The sequence below is a fragment of the Engraulis encrasicolus genome, chromosome 10, assembly GCF_034702125.1.
Source record: "Engraulis encrasicolus isolate BLACKSEA-1 chromosome 10, IST_EnEncr_1.0, whole genome shotgun sequence".
Classification (NCBI taxonomy): Eukaryota; Metazoa; Chordata; class Actinopteri; order Clupeiformes; family Engraulidae; genus Engraulis; species Engraulis encrasicolus.
Window position 1 is genome coordinate 46,397,060 of NC_085866.1, and position 24,516 is coordinate 46,421,575.

Sequence of the window (24,516 nt, forward strand, 5' to 3'; positions counted from 1 at the left end):
CATTATTCCTAATAGTTAGGCTTTGATTTGAACCTGCAGTCCCCTCACCTCAAAGCCAACTCTCTAACCACATGTACATAGCTCAAGTAATTACAATCTTATCTAAACCTACTAGGAAGACTATAGTTTCAAATGTAAAATACTGTCGTGCTCCTTGCCTAACATTGCCAGCTATCTTGATCTTCATTGGGCTGAGACAACGCTCTGGTAGTTTCTGTCATGGTCGGCATGTCATGACAAAACGCCTGTGCGAGAGTAGTTTACACATTACTCAGCAGCTCTGTTTTGCTTCTGCTGACAGACTTTCCCAAACAGGTACTCATAAATCGCCACTTACAGTATCTACTGTGTGTGTAATGCACAGTACATTGTTGAGAAACAATTGGTTTACATGACAACAAGTCTAGACAGCATTGTGTGCATACAGTGCACTTGTGCAGTACATGTACAAATTCCTCACGACTTCAAAAATCCTTGTAAAAACTTTACGTCAACATTTTATTGTTATACCGTATATGAAAAGGGAAGATTTTTCTTTGACAAAGTTAGTAACAGTTAACCATTTTCGTACAAACTTAGAAGAGTGTGTGTGCGTGTGGCTTATCTATTTCACCATATTTACAGATACTATGTGCTGTTAGTAAATGAACAGTGCAGGAGTCATATCTGACAGCAATTTAAAAAATAAAAGCTTATCTCACCAACGCAAGCAGTGCGGTCCAACAAAACATTCAGCGTCATACAGAGCAAACATCATATACTACTACAGATTGAATTTGAATGTGGTGTACAGCAAAGTGAACCCCCACCAATCATGAATAAAGGAAGGCCAACCTTGGCCTCAGCAAACAGTGAACTACTGTACATCAGTTACGTGGTGCTATTCAGACATGCCGCTACTCAGACATTGATGTCTATTGTCTGAATTCTGGCGTGTTTCCCACCGAAATCTGCCAAATCTGTGGTTAATGCTACAGTACGTTGCTCAGGTTTTATCATCTTAGGGAGAGTGCATGCAGTTACCCTAATCCTAACCCTGGCCCTGACCCTGACCCTAACCCTACGGCGTGTCGGATGTGTGAATAGCGTTATGTCTGAATAGCAGTATGTCTGAATAGCAGTATGTCTGAATAGCGCTTGACCCCCCCCACCCCCCACCCCCCCTGTAACATTGATATAGGAACTTTCCCCCCTATTCTACAGCTGCGTTTCAGATGAAATGTACACCCTTGTCATCTTCACACCACGTGGCTGTTTCAAACATTAATGAATGGCCCACAAACTCCATAGATAAAGGTGTTAGTAGACATCAGGTTGACACTTTCCCCTTGCAATGAATAGAAGTATCAATGGCAAAGGCCATGTCCTCTTATGGGGATGAAACACTAGGCAGGATTTTGGCCAATGTGCTTGGGCAATGGTGCTGTAAGATGTTTGAACTGTTTATCACTATAACACTTAGGCCTTCATCAAGAGAATTTGGATACACAGCAGACCTCTTTTCTAATTATTCCTTGGAGCAAAAATTGGAACAAATCATCATGTTGTCCAGCAAAATTGCCCTGTGTAGCATAAACCTTGGGCTTAAACAATCTAGTAGGCTATGTGGTTTTATATGGATGCACAGCATGGGTGGGCTTATATATATCATATTTCGTATTGGTCGTATAGCCTGCTGTAGGTTGGCATCAGTGAGGTGCAGGAATGCTTGTAAATGTTGTTCCCACACCTCTCAGTGTTACCTTGTGCTAAACATTTGCATAGCTTCCAGAATTGTACTCATTTATCCACTGCTCATTTTTTGCGACTGGATTAAACATTTTTGTTCATGCAGTCCTTCTGGTTCTCGTCACTTGTCAACATGATCTTTTAAACCTAAATCTTAACATGATCAAAAGCTGCCAAACAGTCATAGAGAAGAAAACTATTGGTCATTTTTTTGATGTGTGAAGAATCTTTTAGATGGAGATGAAAAAACCTTTAAAAAACAACACAAGACACACCTGCAGAGACCTGTCCTCCCACGCGAAGGTGTGTCTTGGGTGCAGCACGCTGTACTTTCAAGACATGTTCAGCACTACGATGACAAACACAATCCTCTCATTAGGCCGGGTGTGGGAGTTAGACGGAGAACAAGTTAGGCCTGCGGTTACGGGCCAGTTGGCTTGTGAGAATCACAACTCCACAGCATCTGTACAGTAAGGTGTCATTTTCTTTTCTCCAGTGTACAGTACACTCTGAATCTCCTCTTCGATCTCTTTTCCCTCAGTCTTTTATACTGTATAAGCACCAGTGCAGAAAATCCACCAAAAATACACGTTGCGTTTAGTAATTCCTTATCAGTAGCCAAGGAGTTCCAAAAGGAGTTCAAAATTCCAGTGCCTCTGATGTCCAAGTCATCTAGTCCTTATTGTTTGAAACAGACATTCAAATGTTAGTGTGAAACGAAGTCAAAGCTCAAAAATTGCAGTTAATCCCTGGGTGTTCCTTTCCGTCCCGGGCTCCTAGATCTTCCCGAGTTAACAAACAAATTCAGAGAAGTCACATCTGTTTTTCTCAGAGCTGTATGTTTTTCTCCTGCATGTGCCTTTGGCATATCCCACCCAGGGTCTTGAAGTTTGGCCCTAGGTTCCTTAGGTCCAGGTCCATGTCAAATTCGTCCTCGTAGTTGTCAAAGGAGAGTTGATCCAGTGACTGACACCTGCTGCCATTCCCTTCGTACTCGTACACCTGCAGAGAATACTCCGGGTGATCCGTCTCCTCATCGCCAATCTGGTAGACTTTCTGAAATCACAGATTCAAAAGTATGCATTTGTAATATTATAGCTTAAATATAACTATTACGAAAGACACAAAGTAGACATATACAATTCTGCTTAAGAGTGAAATTGATGTAGGCCTACGTGTATAAACTATCTATTCATTAACTGTAAACCCTAACACTCCATGTAGATTTGGACAGGAGATGAATACAAAAAAAAAAAGAGATTCAAACGTGATTAAGTGGCCTTCACAGTACAACATCATACACCAATGTTAACATACAGTAAACATACTGAAAGCAGTAGTATTATGAGCTGGTTGGAGTAGTGAGGCTTACTGTACCTATCTTACTATCGACTTACTGCGCCATCTAGCGTCACTCATGCGTCTTACACAATATGCAGAACTACTGTACAGACGTATGTACTCTACTTACTAACTATTGAATTTGCACCGCGTTGATGGTGGCCAGAGAAGGTATTGCAACTACAGGTATGCTGCTCATTGAAACTGTGCCGTCTACTGCCAAAGTTTTCCTTTTCATGAATATTGACTAAATAATAAACTAATATTTACTAGTATGGCCAAAGTACAGTATGTTTTGCAGTTAAAATGTCTATTTCTGGAAATTCAAAATGGCAGACAATGTAGATCCCCTCTTCATGTTGAAAAGGGCAGAATTCAATGTATATGTCTACTTTGTGTCTCTTGATTCCAGCTTTGTACATGTGCAAAACAGATAGCTCATAGGCAACATGGATCAGATACCAACATTCCCCCATAACGCTGGTCATACAGTTTAGCGTCCAATTCCAGCATCTAATTTCAACAGCAGGTGGCATTAGAGTGTCATTCTCACACTTGAAGCAGCTTTTCTTCCCCCATGGCTTGCATGGAGGACCTATTGGTGCTATGGCACTTTAGACCAGTAGAGTGCGATGTTGTGTCACAGGTACTGATTTATTTTTTAGGTTTCCTTTCTGGTTAAAGACAAATTTGGGTATGCAGTAGCTTGCTTCAGGCCTTTTCACTTGCCTGAACTTGAACACCTTCACATAGTCTTAAACTTGTGGACTGCTATGTGAGACAAGGGCCCTAACATGAAGGGACTGGTTGTCTCTCAGCCCCTGCAGTGAGGGTGTATGTTGTAGGCTGCCTTAGACTACCAAGCAGCAACAGTTAATTGGGTAACCCCCAAGAACATCAGACTATCGCCAGCATTTCTAAAAGGTCACAGATAATAACTGGATACATTTCGAAATTGGCCACATGTCTGAGCACTGTAGCATTTTTAAGATAATAGTACAAAACACAGACATCATAATAGGTTGTGTTGTGACAACGTTTGGGAGTTTGTCTTAGGGACAAGAGGGTGACAAGTTCAAATCCATTCCAATGTGGGTGGTCTTCTACACCTTCATCAGTGACTGAAGTGCCTTTGCTCAAAGCATCTTTACCAACATTACTAGTATAGGGGCAGTGCCCTGTACCAAAACAACCGACAGTTGTGTTGTATAAAAGTGCCTGCTGTTCATCAGTATGACAAAGTTAGGATAAAGAGTATCGCTTACCCTGTCAAGGTGATCTGCAATGTAGCGCTCAGATACCAAATTGTTGGATCTGCTGTATCCATTCTGCAAAATAAATCAGACAATTGTTGGCAATTAATTAAATTACATTTGGTGCAGGTTCATCTGAATCCAATTTTGTTATGATACAATTTTCTTTTAGCCTGAGTATCATCCTCCGTAGTGACCGCGCTGGCTCAATACTTTCGCTTGCTGGTCAGCAAGCGAAAGTATTGAGCCAGCGCGGTCACTACGGAGGATGATACTCAGGCTAATTTTCTTTTGGATGCATATTTAAAACGTTGCTTAAAGTGTATGTATTATTTTTTTATTACTTTTTTAAATTTTGGGGCCTTTATTCTTGATAGGACAGTGGAGGAGAGACAGGAAGCAAGTGGGGAGAGAGAGACGGGGAAGGGTCGGCAAATGACTAGGGCCGGAATCGAACCCGGGCCATGTAATGTTTGTAGATATTAATGATATACTATGCAATAATAATACTTACTCGCATGCTGCTCTGCGTGTGTGAGTTCCACGATTGTTGCTGAGGATTAAAAAAAAAATCAGACACACCCGAAATGAACACAATCTCACCAAGCAATGAGTGGTGTGTGTGTGTGTGTGTGTGTGTGTGTGTGTGTGTGTGTGTGTGTGTGTGTGTGTGTGTGTGTGTGTGTGTGTGTGTGTGTGTGTGTGTGTGTGTGTGAGAGAGAGAGAGAGAGAGAGAGAGAGAGAGAGAGAAAGAGAAAGAGAGAGAGAGAGAGAGAAAGAGAGAGACACAGACGAAGACGCCGCATAACGCCTCAAAGCATATTCTAAATTCAGATGAAACCAGTTTCATCTGCCACAAATCCTGTGAAGGCTTGCTCCAAAGACTTGTTTTTTCTTCTTTGAAAGAGTCCCATACACCACCCTCATTCTCAGCCCCACTTATCACACCCACAGCCCTATAACCTCCCATAGAGATGTGCTATTCCCATATTTTACATTGCATTGCATGACGTTACATTGCTCTTTTATCCTAGATGACATACAGCTATGTAATACACGTAGGTACAGGGTATAAGTTACAGGCCTTAAGCAGCGTGGTCTTACTGTAGGTGTCTTGCTCAAAGGCACTTGAAGATGCAGGGAGGCCATGCAGGATGGGATATCTATATGTATGACTTCCCATACTTTTGTTAAATTATCTTCATTCACCCTCATGGTTTTGTGAGATATGGTTTACATTCGAGCAATAATCTGTTTCCATGCAGGGTTACATGTGTGTGCACACGTGAGAAATGAGAGAATTTGTCACCACCGAAAACCTAACAGGCGATAATCTTGAGTCACTTGGGAATTTTTCTTTTCAATATTATGCAACCATTCAAAAGCTACTGGCATACTTGTGTTGAATTTACAACCAACATTCTCACACAGACATGCATGTATGTAGAGATGCCTTCCGCCTTGCTCTACCATTTCTATCATTCTGATCATTCTTCTTCCGTCTTCCCCTAGCCACCATCTCCAAACACTGCCAACAGTGACAACACTCTCTTAATTACGTCATACAGACATGCCAGACCTACTACAGTAGTCCTAATTTATAATACTGATCCAATTTCCCACCATAATCTACCATAACATTGCCATCACACGGTGTCGTTGGAGCATGTGACAGGAGACAAAGAAGATGTTACAGTGTGTGCATGCTTGAGTGTGTAATAGAAAGAGAGAGAGAGGGAGAGACAGAGACAGAGTGAGACAAGGTATTTGGCATAAAATGACAGAGATACATAGTAAATGCATTTGCATAAAATTAAACAGTATTTCTATGCCATTTTACGGTCCATATAAGTGTATGTTTGTAACTAGATACAGTTTGTGTGTAAAAGTCATTAATCAGAGACTGTCCCATACTACTACTTACTCTCATCATGCTGCTCTGCATTGTTGAGTCCCACGCTTGTTGTTGCTGGGGATTGAAAATAAAAACACAACATTTGTAATCGAATACAATCTCACCAAGCAAGAGAGAGAGAGAGAGAGCGAGAGAGAGAGAGAGAGAGAGAGAGAGAGAGAGAGAGAGAGAGAGCGAGAGAGAGAGAGAGAGAGAGAGAGGTGAGGGTGCAGGGGTTAGGAGGACAAACGGCTGGACAAACCAGTTATGCTAAAACTACAGAAGACATAGCTTTAGTCATTTAGCAGTTTGGTGTTGGGTTGTGAAAGTAACTGAAGCTGTCAAAAGCAGGTCTCTGAAGGCTGGCAGAGCCAGGCTGAAACTTGGTACTAAGTTCAGTAAGTTCAGAGAGTCACTTATTGCACTCAACAGAGGAGGATTATTGTAATATTTGTGTAAACACGCACACCTTTTTCAAAGGTCATGTTTTATTTTTTTTCCCATCCATTCATTACTTAAAGTAGTATTGGTAGTACTGTAAGTATTTCTGGCAGTCGTACACAACAAATTATTATTGTCGTATTCAGTGTTGGGCAAGCTACTTGTAAAATGTAGTGAGCTAAGCTATCAGCTACTCAACCATAAAATAAGCTTCACTACACTAAAGCTACCACCATCAGAAATGTAGTGAGCTAAGCTTCAAAAATGTGGAAATGTAGTTCACTACACCAGAAGCTACATTTTCCCGACATATTGTCAGCTTGATTTAAAATAACAGATAGGCCTACCTTCATTAAACAAAACTTTATTGATCTCATTATACTTAATTGATATTTATTATAGTATGTTTTAAATGTCATTATAGGCCACAGGCCTAGGGTGACCCCAATAAGTCCAAGGGGGGACATGGATATGTTTTTGAGGGACAGTGTGGGGCACTCCCTGGCGTGCCCCCCGATTCACTAACATTTTTCCTTCGTATAGGCCTACCTTACATGAGCTTGCGTTACTATGTGCGCATCGCATCGCAATTGAGAACTGCCGCTACTTGCGGTTAACTTACATAATATAGAACGTAGGCCTAGCAAGGAAAAAACAGTCGGTTTTCTGCTAAGGCGACGTGTTAAAAAGTAGCATGGAACAAAGTTACAAGTATATACCACCTCTGACTTCATTTCATGCAGGTGGGTCTTGGAACCCCTGTGTGACTGCCTAGATCTCGGGAAAGAGAGTCATTTTTTTTTCTTCAAGCAACAAAATGTAGCTTTTGTGGAAGCTACGTCGCTACTTGAGACAAAAGATAGCTTAACTACAGGGAAGTTACTCGATACATAAAGTAGTGACACTACGACCAAGCTACTGGGGAATGTAGTTAAACTAGTAGCTTGTAGCTTGTAGCGAAGCTACTGCCCATCACTGGTCGTATTATCCTCTTGTCAAGTAACTGAATGGCATTGGCTTCAGGCTACTGTTAGATGATGGACATTGCTGACAGTGTCTGCAATGGTATGTGCACAATTTGTGGTCTCAGACAGTGTTGACAATACCATGTTAAGCCTCATTCTTGAGGAGACAGAGAGGGTAGCTAGAGGAATGGGATCACCAAAGATACCTTAACACAACAAAAGATGACTGACAGCTCTCTGAATCTCAACACCTCAAGGTTCAAAAGCTACCCCTTAAACCTGTTGCTCTTCTGTAACACCGCTATCACTGCCCACGTTTGTATTTACGCTCGATAACCGCCATTTTGTGTGTGTGTGTGTGTGTGTGAGCGCGCGCGCATGCGCGTGCCTGTGTGCACATTCTTGAATTAATGACCAAACCTAGAAATTCTGTGAATGTTGTTTTTTTCTTTACCTGAGTCTCAAAATTCCTAGTACAGATTCTGTTCTCCGCCTACTGGCTTCTTCCTCTATCAGGAGGGAGAAGATGGAGTCACAAACAAACGTTTCGGTGGGACACTGATGATGTACTAGAGTCCAGAAACGTTTGTTTCACACTTTGTCTTTGGTTTTCTTTATTTTCAGCTTTTAATACAGTTTCACTGATTGGCATTCAGCTCCTGTGTGCAACTCCTTCTTCTCCCTCCTGAATCACATTTTTTAGAATTACGCACTGAGCGAAACTTCTACCTTCTTCCCCATCACCCTTCCTGTTCCCACCTTTCTGACTTACCCCTAAACAATAAACATGGTGCCCCATGATGGGCTGAATTAACAATGACTATAACACTGTGAATCATGAACAGTACACGTGTGTTTGTGCATGCATGCGTGCGCATGTGTCTGTGCGTGCATATGGGTGCGTGCCTCTGTGACCGTGAGTGCATGTGTAGAGGGTGGTGTGGTGTTGCTTACCATGCCTCGGCTACTGCTCTTGAGCGTGTTGTTGGCCATGGAGGCCTGCTGCATGCCGTTGGTGGAGTACTGATTAGAGTACTGCAACACAGGAAAGACAGGGAGTGGGGGAGAGGCGTAGTAAGAAAGTCAGGATGAGGAGAGAGGGAACAGAAGAGTCGAGGAGAGTGGGGAAAGGGGTGGAGGACAGAGGGGAAAGACAGGGGTGGAGAGAGAGAGGGCGAAGACGGGTAGAGGCGGAAAGACAGAGTGGGAGGGAGGGCAGAGAGATGGATGAGGTAGAGAGGGAAAAGATGGGTGGAGGAGAGGGGAAGGGGGAGCGGATGGAAGGTTAAGAGGGATTCAGAAACACACGATGGGGTGAGGAGAAAGAAGTGGAGGCAGAAAGACAGGGGTGAGCGAGAGAGAGAAGACAAAGAAGCGTGAGAGAGACAGGGTGGGAGAGAGGGGAACATGGAGGAGGCAGAGAGCAATTCAATGTGTCATCAAACTTCAGTGGAATTTTGCAACTTCAGCAAATTAAAAACACACACACAAACAAGACAGCCATGATTTGTGGAGCTGTTTTCAAGCGAGCCAAGACCACGACCACAAACCTCACTGATTTAACACTGATGTAATTTTTGGTGATGGATATACTGTAATGCCACAATGACGTGATAAGATGCAGTTATTTGGAGATATTCTGTATTTAAATTTTTATTGCATTATACTTTATGCCACATTATAGCCTTTTAATTTGTTCTCTCTGCAGAGTGAGTAAAAAATGCAGCGTTAAAGCAACACTTAGAGACTTAGAGCAAAGTCCTTTCCCAGAAGTCATTTCACTCCGTCATTTCACTGGCAAATGTCATCTGCCACCAACGGGCAGCAGATATTCCAAAGGCATACCGATTAGGTTTGAGCATTCATAAAATCTTACGAGTCGATGAGGCGAGATGATTGGATAAAATGACAGCGCAGCTCAGCAAGCAATTGGCTCTTGTTGCCGGACAGGTGGGAGATGTGCAGGCACACGCCACATTAGCGTTACGAATTGCCCCCATTCATTTCTATCGACGTTTTCTGTGTGTTTCGCCTCCTCCTATATGAAGTATCTCTGCTTAGAGACTCAGCATTGATTCAAATCTTCTAGTTTGTATTTGGTCCCCGAGTACGCTCTAGCCTAAGTCTTGAATTAACACTGAATTTTTACTGTGGGCCAGTATTTGGACTCACCATGTCCTGTGCCTGACTCCTCATGGTTTTGGTGGTGATGGTGTCTTGGGTCTCCATCTGGAAGCTGTTGGAGGACACCTGAGGAAGCTGATCAGACACCATACAGAATATTAAAGTGAATTGTCGTCAGATAAAGTGTGTCCACAGTAAATGTATATATAGTTTGAATACATGGTCTTATTAGATTTTGTTGTTAAATTTAACCTTTGAGTGTTAATTCAAAAGGCAGTGTTTCTTTGAAACTTCACTAAGATTGTCCAGCAGTTTTTAGACGACTTCAGTACAGCTACAACGAAGAGCATTTTATGGTAAAAATAGATGTTTCTGTTTGTTTCTAGACAAGGAAGACGAAAGCATATTGACATGGTTTTGTGCACTCATAAATTACACTGCATATCATCTATATTGTATTTTTTATACAATTTACTTCCGTCAAACCACAAGTACACAAGTCATTGTCAAAACAGCACCATCATCTTCATTGGAAATGACTGTGCCATTATGCGTAAGTACTGTATGTTAAACCATTTGGCAACTTGTGGCATTCACCTGTACAGCAGCTTGCTGAAGCCCGTCTGTGACAGTTTTGGTGGTGACGATAGTGGTGGGGGTGCGGACCAGAGTTGGCTCAGCCTAAGGGCCAGAAAAAGAGTCAGTTAATACAGTTTGAAGACTAAGGTGCCATAGTGCACAGTAAACATACCAATGCTAATACAGCTTTTAAAGACTTGCAATTCACTCAGTTTCTGATAACATTGCCCACTCGGAAATAGTGCTCATTTTACTCTCCGCTTGTGTAACAATTTCAGTGTTAATTTTGCTCAATATTGTGTAAATATTGATACTGGAATGTGAGCCACAAGAGTGAAATTCCACTGGTCAGCGGCATAATTTTACACTGACTTTTGTCTCCACTGTCAGAGCAGTTAGACTCTCCACAGTGTTGTAAATACTCTGCCTGGATTTAAATGGGTTTACTGTACAGTGCACTCCATTTTTGTGTGCTACTGTTGTATGATAGCCTAGTGAAGGTATTCCCAATCTCACTGTGAGGCAAGCACGCGCATGCACACGTGAATGTGGATGAAGCGTGTAGAGAAACGTGAGAGACATAGACACTGATTTATTACAGAGGTTAAAACAGGCCTGTCAGGTTTTTTAGAACCCAATAAACTAAATCGAAAATATTATAGCAACTGGCTTTAACTACTTCAAATGTTAACAGAAGCAGCTCCTTTAAAGACTTTCATGGAGACTGTAAAGAATATAACAACAATTCAGTTATAACTAGAAATGCACTCAGACTCAGACACACACACACACACACACACACACACACACACACACACACACACACACACACACACACACACACACACACACACACACCTTGCATGCGGTGCCGCCTCCTTCCTCGTTGTACTTGATGAGAGTTTGATGTCCCTCGTCCACCATGTTTAAGGGTAGGTGCTTGAAGTCTCTCACACACTCGCACGCAAAGCACAGCAGCAGGATCACTGCCAAAACACACAGACAAACTCATCTATAAAAACAAACTCATCTACTGTATAAAAACAAACCTAAAACGGTTTACTGTCTTAAATACAGCTTAATATTTATCAATATAGTATCTTGTTCCCTCAATATAGAATGGATGTATAGGATAGAGGAAATCTGAGGAACTCAAGGTCACCATTTTAATACTATTTGTTTGGGTACAATATCTATTTTATGGAATACATGTGTATGTAGCTATACTGTCATCATTTTCAAATAGAATTCATGGGTAACTTTTTTTACAAGCCACTCAGAGACATTAACATTCAACAAATTACCAATGTTATCAGTATACAGTATTTCACAGCAATAGAGACAATAGGTGCTCATGGAACAACAGCAGGAGATCTGCAGTGAGGGCCCCAGATATCAAATTTTATTATTTGTCTTTTCATATCTTTTTCATAAATGGATAAGTAAGTCTCTAGTCTACTCAGTGACATTGACTTTGAGCAAATTACCAATGTGAGGAATATACAGTACTCACGGAGCAACAGCAGGAGCCCTGCGATGAGGGCCCCGATGGCAGGCCCCCCCAGCTGGGTGGTGATGGGCCGGAGCCCCTGGCACTCGTCCCCATCTCCACAGTCACACACGAACACGTTCAGCTCGTCCGTCCCATATTTGCCCTGCTGGTCTTGGAGCAGCACCTGAATGGTGTAGTTGCCTCTGTCCAATGTCTTCAGGCTGGTCACTGTGGTGCTGTAACCTGCTCAGCAAACCAAAAACAGCATACGGCAAAAAAATATCAGTGTTAATATGACTCTTAAAGAGTAGAAAAGAACTCTGTTCACCAAATAAGTATAGTCAGAGATGGCAACCTGGCTCCAGATGACATGCAGGTGACGTCACATTCTAATGAAAGTGTAATATAGTTCTACACAATAAAAAATATTTCACAGTGATTCTATCTCCCAATCCCAATCAGACATAGTTTATTTTACTCTTTGGTCCCGGGAAACAATAATTGTACCCAATATTGTGCAAATACGAAATATCAAGAGCTGTAAAATTGTCACTCTGACCTTTGTCTCCACGTCAAGGTAATTTTTACTTTCCCACTATGTTATGAATCTGGACTTATCTTACTCAATCAATGAAATATTGACACCACATGTTTTCAGTCAGAGGTGACAACCTGGCCACAAGTGACGTGTTGGTGCATGTCACGTGAGATGGGGCACCTAAGTCACGCCCTCTATTTCCTGGTTCATGGGGCAATAAGTTGCAAAAAATTGAATGGAAGTGAACAAGGCGAGTCGTGGTGGATTTGTGGTGCATAGGTGGAGGTCACAGGTTTGGATTGGTGTCAAAAAACCACTCATTTCAAGCCCAGTAATTATTTTTTGACTCCCCATGCCCCATGAACCAGGAAGTAGAGGGCGTGACTTAGGTGCCCCATTCTAACAACAGTTTACTATAATATTTCTACTGTATTCCCCATATGGATATGGAAACCAAATTTGGCAACAATTGAGCCATTAATGGTGGAGTTGTTCACAATCAATTGGGCAGACAAACACCCAAATAGACAGACGGGGTCATTGCAATTACCAGTTAGACAAGATGTTTACTGAAATAGGCACCAGCACTGTCCCTGTACAAATACCTGCCTGTCGTTTTTTTTTTCATTCATTACACGGGCATATACCCATCACGTGTCATGTTGCAGTCACCTAGACATAGGCCCTGCCCTTAAAGGGGCACTAGGTAGGATGACGTCATTTGCGCAGTGCCCGTGGCATGCCTGTCTCAAAAGCTACACTTTAATGAAAAAATGCTGTTCAAATAAACTCGCTGTGAAACTGTTTTTCATCACGGAATGCCAGCAGTTGATACAAATCTGAATACTGTATGTAAAGCGATGTTTTCAAATGAAAAGTGTTTCCAACGACACTCCTTTGGACCGCGCTGCCAAAAGTTGCATGTGGGGTTTTCTGACAGCGGACCGTGGAAGTGGTTGCGAGAGCTATAGTTCACTCACTAATGACTCGCATGAGCATCGGCTGACTCGAGACCGTGATTAATTAAACTTTTAATTCACCCTGGAGCCCCTTTAAACCTTACCATCACTGAAGTCATGTTGCCGCAAGGACATATTTTTTTATTACAACGGTACTTTTAGACTGCAAATACATACATTACTCTTGGTGTCCAATATTGCCACCTGGTCAATGAGTCTTGTGTGAGACTTGACTGTGGTGTGGTGCAGTAGAATGACTTGCCTGTGGTAGGATGCAGCTTCCAGAGCTGCTTCAGCTCTTCCACATCGTCGCCAGCTAAAGCGAAAGAGAAGGGTCCTTGGTACGGAGGCTCGTCGAAGTCTGTGGCTTCGACAGTGACAGACTTCTTCTCAGTGCACAAGATGTGGTTTTTGGTTTCAAAGTGTGGCAGATTGTCATTGATGTCGCCCAACACAATGTGTAGAGTGCTGGTGCCCGTTTCTTGGGGTGTCCCTAAAAAGGCCCAAACAAACAAGTCAGGACAATGCAAACAAACAATCAATCTACAATTCTGATAGTCTCACTAATGGTAGTTCGCATGTTAGATGTTTGAAATTGCTAATAATGCACAAGGGCTATTGTGCAAAGAAGTAGAAGTCATATTCTAGGATTGCCTCGCAGACACATTACAGATTAAAAACGAAAATAAGTTGGATAAATGATGGGCACTCGATGATGAATGCACACACTGAATTATAACAAATTGTTCAGGTGTGGCTCAAATGAGCTGAGCACTACCCGCAGTCCTTGCATTAAAAAAACTGTTAACCATTGCCTGTCCAGTTGAGCTACCAAGCCATTACAACAACATTACAACAGCTCTGTAGCTCATCTGGAATAAGTAGCCCATCTTGATCAAACATCACTTTGTGCTATGTGTTGACTTCATCAAAAATGTTATATGAATTTGGGATCTTTGTAACCACACACACACACACACACACACACACACACACACACACACACACACACACACACACACACACACACACACACACACACACACACACACACACACACACACACACACACCATCATCTATGGCCAGCACGTGAACTGTGTAGACACTCTTGTGGACATTTGGTGATTCCCGATCCATCGGCTTCACTGTGGTGACAACTCCCGTCACCTCATCGACGGATAACCAATTTTCAGGATCATCTATCAGTTGATACCTGTAACACAATAAGATGACAATTAATTCTCAATTCTTTTTGTAGTGCATTTCAATGTAATCTTACTACATAAAAAGTATATTATATATATTTGTAATATGAACCCATAATATTATGCACTTACACTGTATATACCTAACCCTAACACCAACCCTAGGTACTGTACCCTTCAGTTGGAGTACATAATGTACATTGTAACCCATGCTCAAGCTCATGTCAGATGTAATTTGTGAAGTAAAATGTAAATGATTGTTGTGCAAGGTATTTATTGCTGTCAACAACATAAATTGATGTACACATATTGATACCCAACTCACCAACATTTTCTTGCCCCAAGGCAATTAATGAATTAATGAATTAATGAAATCCATACCGCAGCTGATAAGCCTTTTTCAAGTTCCATTTTTGAAACAGGAAAAATGACTACCGGATTACGTGGTCTATGTCTATCCACTGCATGCTACTTTTACTGTGTCAAATGCTTTGGATTGAAGATGACTGACATCACATGAAAAAGGCTAATTGGGATGCTACTCTGTAGCTAATTACAAGGCAATGGGTATTTCTCAAAACCTAGTGCAGTGCACTTCCAAGTGTATCAGCCTAATTAGTCATGCCCAGTGATTGGATAGTCTTTGGTGAACTCTACGGAGTATCCAATCACTGGGTGTGACTAATAAAGAGTATCCAATCACTGGACGTGACTAATTAGGCTGAATACACTTGGAAGCGTGCGCACTAGGTTTTGAGAAATGCCCAATGCCGACATTGTGAGAAGTATAGCCCCACCTTATTTTGTCCACGTCAGAGTCCTCATCAGTGACTGCAGGTCTATATAGCGTCCTCCCGGCAGGCACTTCCTCCTTCTCAAACACCCGTTCAAATGGTTTCTCAAACAGTGGGGGGTCGTTGACGTCTATAACCTCGACATCCACAGTCACAGACTTTGGTGCGACAGTCGCCGGATCGCCTGGAACGCCATCGTTGCATACAAAGAGAGGCTCCTCGTTTTCTACGACGATCTCCAAGTTGACCACTTTTGTTCTTTCGAAATCCTTGCCCTGCAGACAGCAAATGCCACAAAATAGTCAGAGATTGGTTTCAAGAGTTAAAGCCAAAGCCACTTTTGACTGAGTGAGCATCGGTAGGGACTTGCGCATGCTCTGATTGTCAAGCCAACCCTCCTGGCCCTGGAGGCCTAGCTTTGAAGCTTGTTAGGGCTCTCCTCCGCTTCACTACCAATGGTGTCAAAAGTTTAGAATGCCTTACAAAAGACAGCGGGATGGAGTGACCATTAATAAGGTTGTGTGTACTCCTCTGAATGCCCAGCCCATTTTACGAGCAGCCATGGATAAGGAATTAGGGCGTCAGACTTATTTGCCAAAAAAGGTTGCCGGTTTGACTCCCGACACGCCAGGTTGGAGGGGGAGTAATTAACCAGGCCACTCCCCATCCTCCTCCATGACTGATATACCCTGAGCATGGTACCGTCCTGCTGCACTGCTCCCTTGGGGCGCCGTTTGGGGCTGCCCCCTTGCATAGGTGAGGCATAAATGCAATTTTTGTGTGGAGTGCTGTGTCACAATTGCAATTGGGGTTTCCCAGGTGGGCTATCACTTCACCTCATTGACTGAATATACGGTGAATGGCTTTTTCGTGTAACAGTCAGAGGACACATTTGATTCTCTGGAGGCCTTGGCAGCGCAACTCTCCTCCGCCTCACTACCACTGTTGGGAAAGTTACTCAAAAACTGTAATGCACTACTTATTACATGTTACTGTCATTTAAAAGTAATGCCTTACATTACAACATTACTTTTTTTTTAAAGTGAGGCATTACACTACTTTTGCATTACTTTTAGTTACTTTAGCCAAAATGACTGGAAATAAGGATATCTACAGTGCAAATCTATGAGGTGGCATGACTTTCACCTGCCATCCACAAGTCGTTTTGGAAGCCTGCAGACTGAAAACCAACATTTTCAGGAATTGCGTCTTACCCACATACAATAAGGCCTAAGAAAAATAAAAGTTTGGTTCCGGTTGGTTGTCAGGTTTGGTCATCGTCCGGTTGGAATTTTTTTTTAATGTCCAATTTTTTTTTCAATTTCTTTTTTTTTAATGTCCGACCCCCCAACACCCCACATGCGCCAGATTTTGTCATGAACGTTGTTGAACAATGCCAAGGACGATAGTGGAGTTGAGGCTTGATAAGTACAGCTGAAGCTACAATGAAATATAAGCATCAATGAGACAAGAGCCCTATAATATTTTATTTCAAATTGATTTATTTCAATTTTAGTGATGTTTAGTTGAACAAAAGTGAGGGGGGTGCAACGTACTCTTCCCCCCCCGTCGGATAGCCTACCCTGCCGTGTCCCTGTCTCGTGCGAATGGGATGCATCCCCTCCTTTCCTGACTAATTTGGTGGTGCTAGCACCTCTTCAAATTGTCAAATTGTTTGTAGGCTACTGTTTTTCGACGTGGAAAGCGGTTTGGGTTTCAAGTACAGTGTGCATTTAACTTAAATGTTCTTGGCGTCCTTATTTTCAATGGAGTCAAAGTAGTGGGCATATACCCATCTTGAAAACGAGCAAACTGGATCTTCTGGATCGGTCATCCTTTGTCAGGCTGCCATTTCGAGAGATGAAGCGTGAAAGAGGAAGCAATGTTCTGCGTGAAACTTTAAAATCTCTGCGCGGACGTAGGCTATCATAGGCAATAGCTGATCTCACGGTGATCCGCGAACATTGTATAAAGAAAACAAAATTCCCACACAAAATTTAGGTGAAAAAAATGCGTTGTAATGTGCAAGTTACTTGCATTGTAACGAGGACATATTACCGATTTTTCCCCCTGTAATCAGTTACATTACTGCGTTACTCAAAAAGGTAATGCATTACAGTAATTAGTTACTTTTGTAACGAGTTACTCCCAACACTGCTCACTACATCCATACCCAAGTTCTTCCTGAGCAGTTTATCAATTGATTTTCAAGCTTGTGACTCTCCTGTTACAGCTGCACTTCAGCATACATGTAGGAGGCACATGTACCACTGAGCTAAAGGTCTTCTAGGCCGATAACTCAGCACTACCGCCTCCGTATGAGGCTTTGGGAGGGAGGTTTACTAACGTTCTACCACGGAACTCAGCTAGTTGACATCCGTTACACATCACTACCTAGTGAGGGTTTGAAACTGATTGCAGGTGGATCAACAAGCAAGTTGAAATTAGTATGAATGTGTAGGCCGATAACTCCGTATGAGGCTTTGGGAGGGAGGTTTACTAACGTTCTACTGTACCGCGGAACTCAGCTAGTTGACATCCGTTACACATCACTAACTAGTGAAGGTTTGAAACTGATTTCAGGCGGATCAACAATCAAGTTGAAATTAGTATGAATGTGTGGGCTACCTTAACAACTCTCAGGACCCCTTCCTTTGTTTTGGGGTCTGTTTCAATCATGTAGTTCCCCTCCTCGTTTCCCTTGAGGATCTTAAAAACGGGGTTAGAAGCTGGTGTGTCTGGCTTATCCCCATCTGCCACCTTCATTCTCAGGATCTCTTTCTCTTCCATCTCTCTCACTGAAGTAGCATACTGAAACACACAAAAAAAATCAATTGTGAAGGCCACCTTTGCATTCCAAAATGTCAAGAATAAACCAGCAATTACTTTAAATTCAAAGCCGTATTCCTCTAAAGATTTTGGATTTCAATGTGTTCTCACCTTTGTTTCAGTGAAAACTGGTGGGTGGGTGTTAGCATCTGTGATGTCAATAGTGATGGTTGTACTTGAAGACTGCGGTGGTGTTCCATGATCCTTCCCCTCAACAACAACTTTATACTGTTTTTGTTTCTAGAGAAGCAAAAAAAGATCTGTGTTTGTCAGTATGTCCATATTTAATTAACATGCCAGCTACACAGTAGAAAATACATCTTAGTAATACTCTTAAATTAACTAAATTTCAAATAACATTTGGTCCCACTCAAAAAACATTGTTTTACTCTTCGGTCAGTGTAACATTTTCAGAGTTAATTATGCTCAATATTATATTAAGAGTCAAAATTACACTTACAGAATGTTAACCTGACTTGACTACATGTTAGAGTAATTGACTCTCCACAGTGTTACTCCACTGTGTTATAAATAAAGTTAACGCTGAAATATTGACACACCATTGATTACTGTATGTACTGCACTACTCACGTCATAGTCAAAGCATCCTTTAAAGGTCAGCTGTTGCATCTTTGTGTTCGGAACGGGCTGTAAACCGAACTTGGGAGACCCTGGTTCTTGACTTACTATTGTCATTGTCACACGGGAGTTGTCATTGCCCGCCTCATCATTATCAAAAGCTTGTAGATTAACTGGTAGGCCGCCTATTGTGTCAAGGAAAAGTGCAAGAGCTTAGTTATTGAGGATTTGTACACTTAGACATTGAAACAATCAGGAGGAATATTTTCAAACCCCTACCTTCTGGTGTATTCTCTCTGACTGAGACCTTGATGTTGGGAGGCTCAAAGTGTGGAGCGTTGTCGTTAATATCTTTTATTGCTACATCAAATGCCAAAGTCCTGTCGACTGTTTCGCCGGTTATCTCATCCTTCACATCAAAGCGGATCTGCTCATGATGAAAAAAAGGACCAGCATTCACTATGAGCTATTTATGGAACCCAACAAAATTTTACACTAATATTCAGTTAACATGCTGTTCCAAATGTTACTACGGCCCCAGACTTACATGAAAAAATGGATACTTCTCTCTATCAATGGGCTTGTGCACAATGACAACTCCTGTTTTCTTCTCGATGCTGAACACGCCTTTTGGCTCCTTATCTACGCCCATCCCGGAGATTGCGAAGTAGTGACGGTCATTAACTTTTTTGTCATTGTACAGCTGAGAATGAAGAAAATGTGAGACAAACATTTCAAACTAAATTCTCGCAAGCACATCCTCATATCTGGTTATCATGCTAGTTCAGCATTGTTTTGTTAATAATGAAAAATAGTTTTAAAAATATTTAGAATTTTTCAAAATCTTAATAGTATGCATTAGCATCAAAAACAGACCAAAATGGAGGGTGGCAGTACAGCAATACTTTGGTGCTGCACCTTTTTATTTCACCAGCTCTAATATTGTATCAACATAGATATTCACAGTCTGCTTGAATGTTAAATGCATTGCGATTGTTAGGCCTGTTCAAATAATTAGAAAAAATAATTAGAGGTGTCCAAATCTGCTTGTAAATGTTGTATGTAATTCACAAGCTTGAGAAGTGGGTATGGCACCCAAAACCTGGAGGGCCTCATCTCCAAAATCATTTGAATAAGGATGCTAATACTTGGGATTCTTTCAATTGACATTGCATGGATCCTGTATGTGAGATACAGTATGAGGCAAATCGGAGAAGCTCACTTGGGGAAGGCATGTGCATTGATATGGAATGACCCATTGGCCAGTTCTAGAGTTCTCAGAGTGAGAAGTCGGCACACTTAGAATCCTTTTTGTTGTATTTTATTTTTTCATGGCTGGCATTCAAAAATACAACAAAAAGGATTTTAAGTGTGCGGACTTCTCACTCGGAAAACTACAGTTGGCCTTCGTCCTGCACCTTTCCCTGGGATGTGCACAATCCTCTCCTTCAACCCCAGTTCTAGAGTTTTATCACCAGCAAACTCTGTGTGGAAAAAAAAATCTCCACACGTCTCCAGCACTCTGGCTAACTTGGAGATGAGGTCCTGCATCCAAACCACTGAACAGTGCCTTAAAATCAATTATATACTGGTGCTGATATGCTGTACCTTTGTTGCCTCCCTTGGGTATGTGCCACCGCTTTCCTCTACTATTTCAATAGTTGACAAGACCCATCTTCTTTTAGTCCGATAAAGCAACTCCTGAAAAGAGGACACATTTCTTAAAGTGCCAGTAAAATAGCAATACTACTACTACTACTAATAATAATAATAATAATAACAACAGCAATGATTATAAGGTAAATATAAATGTGCTTATATGAACATCTGCAATCAGTTACATGGTAGTGCAGTTACTCTTTAATCTTGAATCTGTATTGAGATACATACCCTCTTTTCTCTTGTCATTACTTGGCTGTGGTTTTGACTCTGTCCTGACTCAATGGCAAGCTAGAAAATGGGGAAATAGGAGATTAAAGTTTCTTGGGGTTTGCATGTCTTACAGTTTAGCTAATTCACTTACAAAAAGTAGGTTAAATCTGGGGAATACTGTTAACTCAAAGGACCTATCAAGACCCAGTGAAAACAAATATTGCATCATTCATGTAGCGAAATGAAATGCTTTGGCAATACACCTAAATCCTGCCTTTGAAAAGGGGATTAGATTTGTGTTTTTCTAACCTTCTGAACTGTCTTTCTTTTTCCAAACCAAACACCACTTTGTCACTTTTAAAGGGACTGCCTGCCTGTCAACTTAATTGTCTGGCTCACCTCACATCAGTGTCCGATGCAAGTTGATTTTTCTTGATATGAATTACTGGCCTATATTGTAGTGAAAGGACAAGTTTGTACTGTACATGTTTTACTTCTAATAAGAAAGTCATTCTGGTGGTCAGACAGACATGCACAAAAGCCTGTGTGACTGTCATATTCATTGATGTCTTTTACATGTCAATTGAATAAAAGTGACTCTTTGTACATGCAAAGATTTTTAGATTGTGCTCGGTCATACCTTATTATGATCAGTTATCAAAACATTTAGGCCTACCAAGGTATGAGTCATTTTCTGTTCACTTTGTGGTGTCTTTAGAATTGTATGGTTATGACGTGCAGGCAGTTCTTCAGTGAGATATTGCCTGCTGTGGAAAAGTCTGTGTTGTACATTCCAACCGCTGTCTTTGTTGGATTGGTGTGCATCGTTCTGCCAAATATTACGTATGTTACTACTCTTTTATATAAATTCTGACTTCTGAAAAAGCAATTATAATGATGGCCTTATGAACTGGTGTGTGATTCACCTGTGGTGACATCTACTACACAAAGCAATATTTTATTACTGAGACAGTCTTATTCAAAATCAGTTGAAGATAAATACATTTAGAGATTGAGCTTACAGCAAGTCCTACTACTACATATGTATTTCTCAAAGATTCCTAGAGACACAGTTTTTGTTTTGGTACAGTAAGATCGTTAAATTGCCAGGCTGAAGTTACCTTTTAAATCTTATCTGCTCCAATTTTCAACTGCATACTGGTCTAATAATCCGGTGGACAGTTGTGTGCAGTTGGGTACCTACAAACAAATGCTAGTAATGGGGAGCGCTGTAGTGCAGTGTGCTAAGCCCCCTCCATATGGGCTTACATGCCCATAGGGACCCAGGTTCGAATCTGTCCTCGGCCATGCCCCAACCATGCCCCATCTCTCTCCCACTCTCTTTCAGTCATACTCTTGTCTTTCCTATCAGCAATATATGCACAAAAGTCCCTAAAATATATTGACAGATAGAGATAATGTGTACCTAAGCTTGTAGCACCAGCAATACCATTTTGTAGGATAATGTTTGTACCTCCTTCTTACTTTCTGATTAGCAATGTGGTGGCCAGTGGGTACGATATACAATTTCAGATACAAAACTCTTTTCCCTCTATTGTTTTGTACCTTGCAATGGTACCAGCTGGATCATGTACATACAGTACCTTAGAATGTTTATTTTTTTTTTTTAAGTCCTGCAAAAAGGTACTGCTGGTACAATAAGAATGTACTTCCAATTCTGTGTGAATAATAACAAATACCCTTACTTTAAACCCTTACTTTATTATTTTTTCGTATTATATGTTTGTATTACATTTGTGGGACATCCCCTTCAAGCTTTTTTTGCCTGCATTGACTCTACAGTATTTTCTTTGACTGCATCCTCAACAAGGCTTAATGAAACAAACCATAGGCTTGTGTTCTTCATTCGTGTTTCGTTCCGATGATATACTACTGTAGCCTATGTGACTCCAGACAAGACAAGTTTATTGCAAACTTGCCCCCCTGTGTTTACAAAGGCATGAGAGGAACTTAGCTGTGGTGAACAACAGCCTAGATCCAGACAAGCCAAGGATCCTAGTACTCTCTTGTCCCTCACCAGATGTTGCATTCCATTCTCAGAAAGCAAAACAGCATTTTTATTTATCAAGAAATGCTGTCCGGAAACTCACATTTTCAACTATCAAGCATTAGCATCAAGAATGATGTTTTTATATGACCAAATAAAAAGTTGTATTACTACGGCTTAATCACTACAAAAAGCCCCTTGAATCTAAGCAGTGTTGTTAACTTAAGAATGTATAAAATGAAGTTAAATAGGAAATCACTCATGATCAAATTGAAGCACAATAGTTCCTTCGCTGTGTACGGTATATTAAGCAAACTAACTTAATGGTCACAATGACTCATTTTTGCTGGATAGATACGTTTTTTAAAAGGTTGCATGCAGCGCAATCATCACAATGCAGGGAAATGCGAAAAATGTGCTGACATTAATATGTTATTGAGATGTTTGCAACCTGACACGTCTATGTTATATCCAATATTTTTTTTTTCCAATATGACTTTTTTTTTATTTTTTACATTTTTGTGGGCTTGTAATGTTATGTACACACCTAACACACTAATCCTAATCCTTTAACCTAATCCATTAAGTGTCCGTAATATCACATAAGTACAGGCACAGTAAAATTAAGTGAGACTAATACTGCTTATTGTGTTTTGGCTTGCGGCAAACTGAATCATTCCCACTGGTTATGTGCCTATGTAAAATTACATGACGAAGACTAACAGTCCTTAAATTGAAAGGACATTGCTAATGTCACTCAAACATATCACAATTTTAACCATCTAGTTGACGAGCTGTTGATAAAAGTTTTTGCTTTGTGCACTCTGTGTAAAGAAAGCCCTTTTGCAACTCTGGAAACCTTTCTTTAACCTTCCATTCTAGTTAATGTTCATTTTCAAAATGCCTGATATAACAAAGCTTGGAAGTGTACACTGTCTGAAAAAAGCCAAAAGAATATACAAAGTAAGCAGAAACTTGCACAGCGCTGTGCTACAGTACTCACAGCCAAGGAAATCAGGAAAAGGAAGGCACCCTTCATTGCAAATCGTTCCTCTCGGATGCCTACGAATGAGTCTAGTATGATGGCGGAAGCAAGCCCTGTTGATATTCCACACAACACTCCTACCCACAGTCCTCTCTGGCCACTCAGAGCATGGGTGTGGATGTGAGCGTCTGTGTCGGCATGGCTTCTGACAGCTGTTGCTTCCCTCAGGGGTGAAAATAGGGAGTGGTTACGAGGATCTCAGGTGTCCTGTGTCAGCCAGGTATACTCCTCTTTGTTGGGGTTTTTTTCAGCCTGTAAACACGTTTCCAACAGGCTCTGGTTGGCTGTTTTCTTCTTGCTGTTTTTTGAACTGCTTCAGTCTTCACTAATTTGGGCCAGTCTTTCTGGTAGTGTTGTGCAACTTTCTTTGGGTGTCTCCCTGGTATTTCTGATAAGGCTGACAGCTTTACATTGTCCCCCATGACATGCACATGCTGCATTGTGCCATTATCTGCTGCGTCAGCTGTCATCTGGAAAAGGTTTTGTCTGCAGCTAACATTAATTAGCTGGGAAAGTAGAGCAGGGGCAGAAGAAGGAAGGGAAGGGGTGGGGGTGTATTTGTATGCCTGTTTATGTGCACCACATGGTCTGGCTGAGTTCTTGAGAAATTTGTAGCGGAAAAACCATAATTACAGCCCTTCTCTCTCTTTTTTATGAAGAATTTGTATGCAAGGGAGACAGACTGAATGAAGGAGAAGAGTGACTGCTGTAGGCCTACTGATAGAATACAGCTGGAGAATGAGCTCGACCGCAGCCTCATAGAGCCCAAGGCTTTATCTCATCTCAACACACACCTGACCTGATGTACTTCGGTCAACAACACAAGTTATACATAAGCACTGTGCTGTAACATGGGGGGGGGGGGGGT

General features: G+C 41.5%; 1 protein-coding gene across 1 annotated transcript; it reads right to left on the reverse strand.

Moving 5' to 3' along the window:
- Positions 1-429: 429 nt before the first annotated feature.
- Positions 430-23,794, reverse strand: cdh26.1 (cadherin 26, tandem duplicate 1). Its single transcript, XM_063209033.1, has 20 exons — positions 23,607-23,794; positions 20,614-20,673; positions 20,332-20,424; positions 19,271-19,426; positions 19,003-19,150; positions 18,736-18,908; positions 18,256-18,384; positions 17,944-18,126; positions 15,319-15,590; positions 14,387-14,529; positions 13,577-13,807; positions 11,839-12,060; positions 11,184-11,311; positions 10,344-10,427; positions 9,795-9,881; positions 8,577-8,657; positions 6,247-6,291; positions 4,837-4,875; positions 4,335-4,397; positions 430-2,784 (listed from the first exon to the last, which is right to left on the reverse strand). The coding sequence occupies exons 1-20, from the start codon at positions 23,640-23,642 to the stop codon at positions 2,557-2,559; spliced, it is 2,601 nt and encodes an 866-aa protein (XP_063065103.1). The 5' UTR covers positions 23,643-23,794; the 3' UTR covers positions 430-2,556.
- Between the last annotated feature and the right edge of the window lie 722 nt (positions 23,795-24,516).

Coding starts and splice junctions, on each gene's coding strand:
- cdh26.1 (XM_063209033.1), bottom strand. CDS start 23,642: ATGAAGGGTGCCTTCCTTTTCCTGATTTCCTTGGCT. Junction 12,061..13,576: donor GAAGCTGCATCCTACCACAG/GCAAGTCATTCT, acceptor TTTGCTGAGCAG/GTTACAGCACCACAGTGACC. Junction 10,428..11,183: donor GAGGCGGCACCGCATGCAAG/GTGTGTGTGTGT, acceptor TCTGGCCCTTAG/GCTGAGCCAACTCTGGTCCG.